The 10,417-nt window shown below is 41.4% G+C and overlaps 2 protein-coding genes across 2 annotated transcripts; both read right to left on the bottom strand.

Moving 5' to 3' along the window:
• Positions 1-4,029: 4,029 nt before the first annotated feature.
• On the bottom strand, positions 4,030-5,242 carry LOC126380875 (uncharacterized). The gene is made up of 2 exons (XM_050030457.1): positions 4,390-5,242; positions 4,030-4,067 (listed from the first exon to the last, which is right to left on the bottom strand). Exons 1-2 carry the CDS (start codon positions 5,240-5,242, stop codon positions 4,030-4,032), a joined length of 891 nt encoding a protein of 296 aa, XP_049886414.1.
• Positions 5,243-5,248: 6 nt separating this feature from the next.
• Positions 5,249-6,930, bottom strand: LOC126380874 (uncharacterized). The gene has a single exon (XM_050030456.1). It carries the CDS (start codon positions 6,389-6,391, stop codon positions 5,249-5,251), a length of 1,143 nt encoding a protein of 380 aa, XP_049886413.1. The 5' UTR covers positions 6,392-6,930.
• Between the last annotated feature and the right edge of the window lie 3,487 nt (positions 6,931-10,417).

The following is a 10,417-nucleotide window of genomic DNA, read 5'->3' as shown; positions in this document are numbered from 1 at the left end:
AAACAGTGTTCTATTGAAAAGTATTGTAAGAAGAAATGCAAAGAACACAATTTAGCATGACATGCCTCTAACCAGATCCACTGAAAAACATAAAACCATATAAAACCTAAGTTTTTGTTTAGCTCATACACGATATTATGTTTTTTGAGGAACCGTCTCATGCGAAACAGTGTTCTATTGAAAAGTATTGTAAGAAGAAATGCAATGAACACAATTAAGCGTGACATGGTTCTAACCAGATCCACTGGAAAACATAAAACCATATAAAACCTAAGTTTTAGTTTAGCTCATACACGATATTATGTTTTTTGAGGAACCGTCTCATGCGAAACAGTGTTCTATCGAAAAGTATTGTAAGAGGAAATGCAAAAACCACCATTTAGCGTGACATAGCTCTAACCAGATCTACTGGAAAACATAAAATCATGTAAAACCCTAAGTTTTTGTTTAGCTCATACACGATATTATGTTTTTTGAGGAACTGTCTCATGCGAAACAGTGTTCTATTGAAAAGTATTGTAAGAAGAAAAGCAAAAAACACCATTTAGCGTGAAATAGCTCTAACCAGATCCACTGGAAAACATAAAACCAAGTAAAATCTTTAGTTTTTGTTTAGCTCATACACGATATTATGTTTTTTGAGGAACCGTCTCATGCGAAACAGTGTTCTATTGAAAAGTATTGTAAGAAAAAATGCAAAAAACACCATTTAGCGTGACATAGCTCTAACCAGATCCACTGAAAAACATAAAACCATGTAAAACCCTAAGTATAAGTTTAGCTCATACACGATATTATGTTTTTTGAGGAACCGTCTCATGCGAAACAGTGTTCTATCGAAAAGTATTGTAAGAAGAAATGCAAAAAACACCATTTAGCGTGACATAGCTCTAACCAGATCTACTGGAAAACATAAAATCATGTAAAACCCTAAGTTTTTGTTTAGCTCATACACGATATTATGTTTTTTGAGGAACCGTCTCATGCGAAACAGTGTTCTATTGAAAAGTATTGTAAGAAGAAATGCAAAGAACACAATTTAGCATGACATGCCTCTAACCAGATCCACTGAAAAACATAAAACCATATAAAACCTAAGTTTTTGTTTAGCTCATACACGATATTATGTTTTTTGAGGAACCGTCTCATGCGAAACAGTGTTCTATTGAAAAGTATTGTAAGAAGAAATGCAATGAACACAATTAAGCGTGACATGGTTCTAACCAGATCCACTGGAAAACATAAAACCATATAAAACCTAAGTTTTAGTTTAGCTCATACACGATATTATGTTTTTTGAGGAACCGTCTCATGCGAAACAGTGTTCTATCGAAAAGTATTGTAAGAGGAAATGCAAAAACCACCATTTAGCGTGACATAGCTCTAACCAGATCTACTGGAAAACATAAAATCATGTAAAACCCTAAGTTTTTGTTTAGCTCATACACGATATTATGTTTTTTGAGGAACTGTCTCATGCGAAACAGTGTTCTATTGAAAAGTATTGTAAGAAGAAAAGCAAAAAACACCATTTAGCGTGAAATAGCTCTAACCAGATCCACTGGAAAACATAAAACCAAGTAAAATCTTTAGTTTTTGTTTAGCTCATACACGATATTATGTTTTTTGAGGAACCGTCTCATGCAAAACAGTGCTCCATTGAAAAGTATTGTAAGAAAAAATGCAAAAAACACCATTTAGCGTGACATAGCTCTAACCAGATCCACTGAAAAACATAAAACCATGTAAAACCCTAAGTATAAGTTTAGCTCATACACGATATTATGTTTTTTGAGGAACCGTCTCATGCGAAACAGTGTTCTATCGAAAAGTATTGTAAGAAGAAATGCAAAAAACACCATTTAGCGTGACATAGCTCTAACCAGATCTACTGGAAAACATAAAATCATGTAAAACCCTAAGTTTTTGTTTAGCTCATACACGATATTATGTTTTTTGAGGAACCGTCTTATGCGAAACAGTGTTCTATTGAAAAGTATTGTAAGAAGAAATTCAAAAAACACTATTTGGCGTGACATGGCTCTAACCAGATCCACTGGAAAACATAAAACCATGTAATCCCTAAGTTTTTATTCTGCACTTACTATGTATATATATTATATTATATATTATTGTACATTCATGGTTAGTTGGATTTACTGTAGGTATATGCAAATTAATAACAAGCATAGTTGTTTGTTATTTGCGTCATTATAACGCCGTCCCCGGAGAATAAAAGTATAAGTGCAAAAAGTTAACTTTTCAGGAAAAATAAAAAACTGAAATATCGTCATAACTTTGTAACTGGACGCGCCAGCGGCTGAACTTTATGTTTGCCTTCGATAATTAAGAATTTGTAAGATTCTATTGTAAATAAGTGTCTCACGCTGTAAAATGGACAGGAAATAAAGGATGTGCACGCCTTACCTTTCGATGAAACCGCCAGCGAACGACGATATCCCCGGGGATTCAGAGCACACAGCACTTCACAGCACAGTCCAGTTCACAACGGTGGCTCAGTCGCCTACGCAACCCTTTGAAGCGATGGGGGTGCGAAGATCTAACAAAACTGTTTACATCTGGAGCGAATTTAGCGATATGCGACTTAGACGCGAGGTATTGCAGTAACACACACGCGCGCGTTGGAGTAAATTTTCATACTGGTGCGGTTGGCGGTTGTTCTTCGCGTCGCGGAGCGGGGCTGATGACACGCAATGGCCAATCAGCACACTTGTTGTGACGTGCACAGGGAAGGGGTAGCGGGAATCGTGAGACAATACTAATTTATTTGCTTAAATCAATAGATGGCGCCACCATTTCCAGCCCCCCTTAAAGGGTCACCTTTAAGAAACTATCATAAAGGGGAAAAATATGAAATATATGCGAAGTTACATAAACTTAAGTTACGATATGCGAAACAAATAGCGTGTTATAGATAACTAATTAACGTATAATAGATATATACAAATAAACTTAATGTCTAAGAGTATGCGCGAATGCGAAATTAAACTTACTGGTTAGGCAGAGGACATAAGCGTACGACAGGACGAAGATATGTACCTCTAGAAGTCCTAACAGTAGCCACGCGAACTATACCATCCTTTGAGGGATGGACCTTCTCTACAACCGCTAACGGCCATGTGAGAGGAGGTGCATTATCGGTTAAAATAATAACAACTGTCCCCGGCGTAATGGGAACAGACGCGGTATTCCACTTCTCTCTCAATTGAAGATTGTGTAAGTACTCAATCCTCCATCGCTCCCAAAAAGACTGAACGAGTTTATCGAGCAGTGAATGCCTATGAAGTAAGTTAAGGTTATTACAATCTACTTCAGGCGCGGGTAGGGAAGATAGAGGCGCGGTGTGGAGGAAGTGACTTGGCGTCAACGCGGTACGTTCCGCGGGGTCGGAACTTAAAACAGTCAAAGGACGCGAATTAAGCAGACACTCTATTTGCGTTAGAACCGTACTAAGTTCTTCATACGACAGAAGTTGTTGTCCAATGACTTTAAATAAATGCGTTTTAATAATTTTGACCATGCTCTCCCAACAGCCGCCGAAATGCGGTGAATTCGGGCAGATAAATTTCCACTCGATGCGATTTTCTGTTAACTCCTCTTCGAAACGAGGGCGATAATCTTTATTAAGGAAATCATATAACTCACGGAGATAGGACTTAGCGCCTTGAAAGTTGGTTCCGTTGTCGGAATACATACACTGTACCGGACCACGGCGCGCGAGAAAGCGTTTTAAGGCAGCTAAGAAGCTGGGAGTACTAAGGTCAGTAGCGATCTCAATATGTACCGCTCGTGTCGTCAGACACGTGAAGACACAGATGTAACCCTTCAAACTTTGAACTCCGCGACGCCTAACGGGCGTATAAGAAATAGGGCCTGCGTAATCGCAGCCGGTGTGCGTGAAAGCTTTGACAGCTCGTGTAGTACGAGTGTCAGGCAAATTTGCCATAAGCGGAAATGTGGGTCGCGGTTTCATGCGAAAACACTTGTTACATCTGTGGACTCTCTGTCTCACAGCGCGACGGGCGGACAGTATCCAGAACCTTTGTCTAAGGAGAGACATCAAAAGTTCGGGACCAGCGTGTAAATGCGTTTTATGATAATGATCAATAATAAGGTCGATGACATGGTCATGTCGCGGTAGAATAGCGGGATGTTTATGGGAATAATCTAGATCAGAATTGACGAGACGACCGCCTACCCTAATCAGACCATTGTCCAGAAACGCGCGTAACTTATTAAATGCGGGAGAACAACATTTATTATTGCGTAAGTTATTTAATTCGTCGACGAAATATTTGCGTTGTATAATTTGTAATATTTTAATTTCAGCGAACTCCATGTCGCTAGCGGTAACGGACATGGACTCACGGCGAGGTAACAATTTAGTGAATCTGCATACAAATACAATCACGCGTAATAGCTTCGTCCAAGATGACACGCGCTGAGCAAGGTTGTATATAGCGCAGTCATGCGCGGGAGCAGTCACAGGGTGTGCTAAAATCTTCCTCTCAGGTATATCTTCAATAGACTGTACCTCGGACTCTTTATTAATAGGCCACTGTGACGGGTCCATCGCAAGCCACGGAGGCCCCTTTAACCACAGGGGGTGCGAAATAAGCTTCTGTGGCGTAACGCCACGCGACAAACAGTCTGCGGGGTTCTCCACTCCGGAGACGTGATGAAAGTTATCAGCGGAGATGTTGTCAGTCACCTGGACGACGCGATTTGCGACGAACGTTTGCCAGCGGTGGGGCGAACTTTTAATCCAATATAAAGCGACTTTAGAGTCGGTAAAAGCGCAAACGTTAACGGCAAAGCGGCCAGCGTAATTATTTAAAACTGTGCGAAGTAATTTAGATAATAACACGATTCCGCAGAGCTCGAGACGAGCGATAGTGAGCGGTTGCGAGGGCGCAACTTTGGACTTCGAGCACACGAGCTGCACGGTGTTACCACTAGCGGACTGTACGTGAAGGTATACCACACCTCCGTACGCGAGCTCACTGGCGTCTGAGAATCCGACTAAAGTGACGACGCAGTCTTCCACCACACCTACATGTCGCGGTATTTTAAAATCATTGAGCAATGGAAGCTCGTGACAAAACTGTCTCCATATCTTAATGATGTGTGGCGGCGGCTCATCATCCCAGTCGATTCCCAGCTGCCAGAGCTGTTTTATCAAAAGTTTAGCGTATAGGATAGTCGGAGCAACAAATCCCATGATGTCTCACAAGCGGGCAATAGTGGAGAGGATAGTGCGCTTAGTACACTTATCCTGCTCGCGAGGCGCGACTTGAAAATAAAAATAATCAGATTGCGTGGACCAATGCAAGCCCAGTATTTTGTGCTGCATGGATATATCAAACTCGACCTCTTTAGTGAGTTTGTGCGAAGCGGGAATAGAATCTAAAACCGTCTGCGAGTTGCTATTCCACTTGACCAAGTCCCACTGAGCTGTCTTGAACAAGTCGATGAGTTCCTTAGAGGCGGCGACGCCATCCTTCGCCTTCATTACAGAGAACGCAATGTCATCCATGTAAAGCGCATTGGACGCTATCTCGCTCGCACGCGGATATTTAGAACCATCATCGGAGACAAGCTGCTGTACCGTGCGCAGTGCATGGTACGGGCTAGACTTCAAGCCGAAGCAAACGCGGTTGAACTCGTAAAGAACAAGCGGGTCTTGTGGATTAAAGCGGTAAAGAATGCGTTGATAGCGACGATCGATGTCTCGCATAACGATCTGGAGAAACTGCTGACGACAATCAGCCGTTAAAGCGACAGGGTAAATGCGAAAGTTTAAAATGATCTCAAAAAGATGGCCTTGTAAATTCGGTCCACTGTGCAGGACGTCATTTAAAGAGCGTCCGGAACCAGTCTTACTGCTGGCGTCCAAAACGATGCGTAAGCGAGTAGAAGCTTTGTCCTCCCGAACAACTCCGTGATGCGGAATAACATACATGGGTAACAGCGACTTACTAGAGTCGTCAGAAGGTGCGGGCGATATGTACTCTTTATCGATGTACTCAGTGATGACTTCATCATAAGCAGATCTCAAATTAGGTAAAGCTTCTAACTTTCTTTCTAAACACAGAAAGCGCTTGCGGGCAATATCATAAGATTCACCAAGCGAGAAGACGTCCTCACAGAACGGTAAGCCAACAATATATCGACCACTAGTGGGATCACGCGCAGTGGTCGCGCGGTAGAAGACATCACATTCAACGTCCTCGGCACATTGAACGGGCGAAGCGATAAGTTCTTCCAATTCCCAGAACCTTTTTACAAGAGTGTTAATTGGCTCCTCAACTACGCAGCAAGCAGTTAGTGAAGAGGCCGCGGCGTTACAAATAGTGGGTACGGAACCCATAATAACATATCCCAAAACTGTGTTAACAGCGCGGGGTGCGGGCGCGGGCGCCGACGTGAAGTCACTCCCTCCAACATCGGGTAATAACAAATGCGGGAAAAGCGATGCACCTATCAAAGCGTCTATTTTATTAGGAGTCGCGAAAGTAGTATCCGCGAGCGGTAAATTATTCAATTGCGGAAGCGCAGATCTGTCAACCACGGCGGTCGGCAAACAATCCGTTATTTGGTCTACGACCAGCGAGCAAATATTATATTTAATATTTGAATTAAAGCGGGAATGAAATTCGAAATCGACTGACCCCTTAAGTACCTTCTCCGATCCACCGAAACCCTTTATAATTGTGCGTTCGATTTGTTTACGTTGTATACCTAAACGTTCGCAACATTCTTTAGTTATAAAATGACTCTGAGAAGCAGAATCAAGTAAAACACGAATGTGATGACAATTACCACTACTATCGTACGCGGCTACTTGCGCGGTGGCAAGCAGAATTGTAGTAGACGCGGCAAGTTGTTCATTATCAACGCGCGGTGTCGTCGCGGTCGTTGGGCCGGTTGCACACAACGCGACGTCCGCGCGCTCGCGCAGTGCGGGCGCGGCGGGCGGCGGCGGTTGCGCGGGACGCGATGGCGCGGTCGACGGTGCCGTCGACGCGGAGAGGTTGCGGTTCGATTCCCGTTCGAAGTGAAGTAGCGTATGATGTTTTAATTTACAAACCCGGCAGTTCAGATTTGAATTACAATTTGAAACTCGGTGTATTAAACTCAAACAGTTAACACACCCGTTTCTTTCCTTCACGGCCTTGAAACGTTCGTCCGGGATCAACTTATTAAAATCGGGGCATTTAAATAAATGTTGATGCGTAATATTAGCACACAAACATTTGTTTGCGGAATCTACCGTACTCAGATAGGCCTGATAGTGCGGCGGCGATGCGTTTACATTATTAGAGCGGGGGCGCGAAAGGGTATTATCTTTTTTAGCACTACTTACAGGGTGAGCTGTAGTAGGCGAGCGTTGCAATATTTTTGCTTGTTTATTTATGAAAGTTACAAACTCGTCAAACGTGGGAATATTATTTGAGTCAATACTCATTTCAAACGCGCGAACTGTATCAGAATCGAACTTTTTAAGAGCGATATGAAGTAGAATAAAATCCGTTAAATTATCAAGTTTGAGGTTTTTCAATGCGCGAACTGCGCTTACGAACTTGTCAGAAAACGACTCAAAATTATTGACGGACGCAGAAGTCAGCGGTTTAAAATCATATAATTGACTAGCTTTTGCCCGCGACTTCGTCCGCGTGGCGTGTTATATAAGAGAGAGATCTTTGTGTGTGTGGGAGTGCATATCAAATTTCAAGCATTTAACTTATGCAGTTTAGATTTTTTCATACAATTTTTTTCCCAATAACTCCCATTTTTCAAAATACAGCCAAAAATAAACTTTATATTTACTAAGGTATGCATGCATGCTAGATTGAATCAATTGATTGAATTGATTTTTTTTTAATTGATTGTTCATTGAGTTTTAATTTTAATACACACTTCCTCTCTTCCCTTCAACGTTGCTGTGCCCTACAGGGTCCATGTTTTAGTTCCTATGCCTATGTAACACCCCATTGTACTACATGGAATGCAATAAATAATTTAATTGAATTGAATTGAAAACATCTATCTTACGCGGTTTCGATTTTTTCATACAAATGTTTTTTTCCCGTTAACTCCCGTTTCCGTGGGAATTTTGCAATATCCTGTTGCAACTAAGGTTTAAGTTAACTAAGGTACCTGCATGCCAAATTTCAAGCGTCTAACTTAAGCGGTTTAGATTTTTCATACAAAAGGATTTTCCCGCTAATTTCCGTTCCCGTGGGAATTCCGGGAATTCCTTTCTTAGTGCACCTCTACGGTACCTAAGCTATGTCCCTTCCAAATTTCAAATGCCTACATTTAGCCGTTCAGGCTATGCGTTGATATGTCAGTCACTGAGTCAGTCAGTTTCTCCTTTTATTTAGATTTGATTTTTTCATACAAATGTTTTTTTCCCGCTAACTACCGTTCCCGTGGGAATTTTGTAATATCCTGTTGCAACTAAGCTTTAAGTTTACTAAAGTACCTGCATGCCAAATTTCAAACGTCTAACTTGAGTGGTTTAGATTTTTCATACAAAAGGATTTTCCCGCTAATTCCCGTTCCCGTGGGAATTTCGGGAATTCGTTTCTTAGTACACCTCTACGGTGTCCAAGGTACCTGCGTGCCAAATTTTAAACATCTTACTTGAATGGTTTAGATTTTTCATACAAAAGGATTTTCCCGTTAATTCCCGTTCCCGTGGGAATTTCGGGAATTCCTTTCTTAGTGCACCTCCACGGTACCTAAGGTACCTGCATGACAAATTTCAAACGTCTAACTTGAATGGTTTAGATTTTTCATACAAAAGGATTTTCCCGCTAATTCCCGTTCTCGTGAGAATTTCGGGAATTCCTTTCTTAGTGCACCTCCACGGTACCTAAGGTATCTGCATGCTAAATTTCAAATGTCTAACTTGAGTGGTTTAGATTTTTCATACAAAAGGTATTTCCCGCTAATTCCCGTTCCCGTGAGAATTTTGGGAATTCCTTTCTTAGTGCACCTCTACGGTACCTATGGTACCTGCATGCCAAATTTCAAACGTCTAACTTGAGTGGTTTAGATTTTTCATACAAAAGGATTTTCCCGCTAATTCCCGTTCCCGTGGGAATTTCGGGAATTCCTTTCTTAGTACACCTCTACGGTATCTAAGGTACCTGCATGACAAATTTCAAACATCTAACTTGAATGGTTTAGATTTTTCATACAAAAATATTTTTCCGCTAATTCCCGTTCCCGTGGGAATTTCGGGAATTCCTTTCTTAGTGCACCTCTACGTTATCTAAGGTACCTGCATGCCAAATTTCAAAAGTCTAACTTGAGTGGTTTAGATTTTTCATACAAAAGGATTTTCCCGCTAATTCCCGTTCCCGTAGGAATTTCGGGAATTCCTTTCTTAGTGCACCTCTACGGTATCTAAGGTACCTGCATGCCAAATTTCAAACGTCTAACTTGAGTGGTTTAGATTTTTCATACAAAAGGATTTCCCTTCACTACTCTGCTCCTATTGATTGTAGCGTGATGAAAAGTATACTATGACCTGTCCAGGAGTGTGAAGAATAATTGTACCAAGTTTCATTAAAATCCGTCCAGTAGTTTTTGTTTCTATAAGGAACATACAGACAGACAGACAGACAGACAGACAGACAGACAGACAGACAGACAGACAGACAGACAGACAAAAATTTTACTGATTGCATTTTTGGCATCAGTATCGATCACTTATCACCCCCTGATAGTTATTTTGAAAAAATATTTAATGTACAGAATTGACCTCTCTACAGATTTATTATAAGTATAGATTAATGTAGGTAGAAGCGAGCGTACGTTTGTCTTCGTACTTCTCAATGAGCGTTTCAAATAAAAGTTTATAATTCTCTGCGCACGGCGTAATGCCTGCGCACGCAGCGTGAGCCTTGCCCGAGATCTTTCCTAGCAGGTAGTACAGCTTCTCAGCATCAGTGAGCGATGGATTATCGTGTACAGTGGATTTAAAACTTGCGTAAAATAGAGGCCATGAGCGAATATCGCCAGAGAAAGACATCAACTCAATGGGTGGCAAGCTCGGGTGACTTTTACGCGGGTTGGTGTTTTGAACTTGAGACGTGCAAGAAGAATATTGACTGCGCAGTTGTTTAATGCGACTATATATTTGTTCGATGAGACTAAACATTTATAATCGGGTTTTGCCCCGGGCGTTACAGTTAACAAGCGGCAGTTATAATCGTCCACCAATTTTTGGAAATCGAGACGAAGTGTATCGATATTTGCGCTTCCACAGAGGAAAGTGTCCCTTGCCGTAACATTTTTATGTATATCGGGCGTTAAATCGTAAATATGTTGTACAATTTCGAAAATGGCGTTGCGTTTTGACTCGAGTAGGAGTAGCTGTACA

This window comes from Pectinophora gossypiella, unplaced genomic scaffold (genome assembly GCF_024362695.1).
Source record: "Pectinophora gossypiella unplaced genomic scaffold, ilPecGoss1.1 Pgos_30, whole genome shotgun sequence".
NCBI lineage: Eukaryota > Metazoa > Arthropoda > Insecta > Lepidoptera > Gelechiidae > Pectinophora > Pectinophora gossypiella.
Note: the sequence above shows the minus strand (reverse complement) of the source record. Positions and strands in the feature narration are given on the sequence as shown.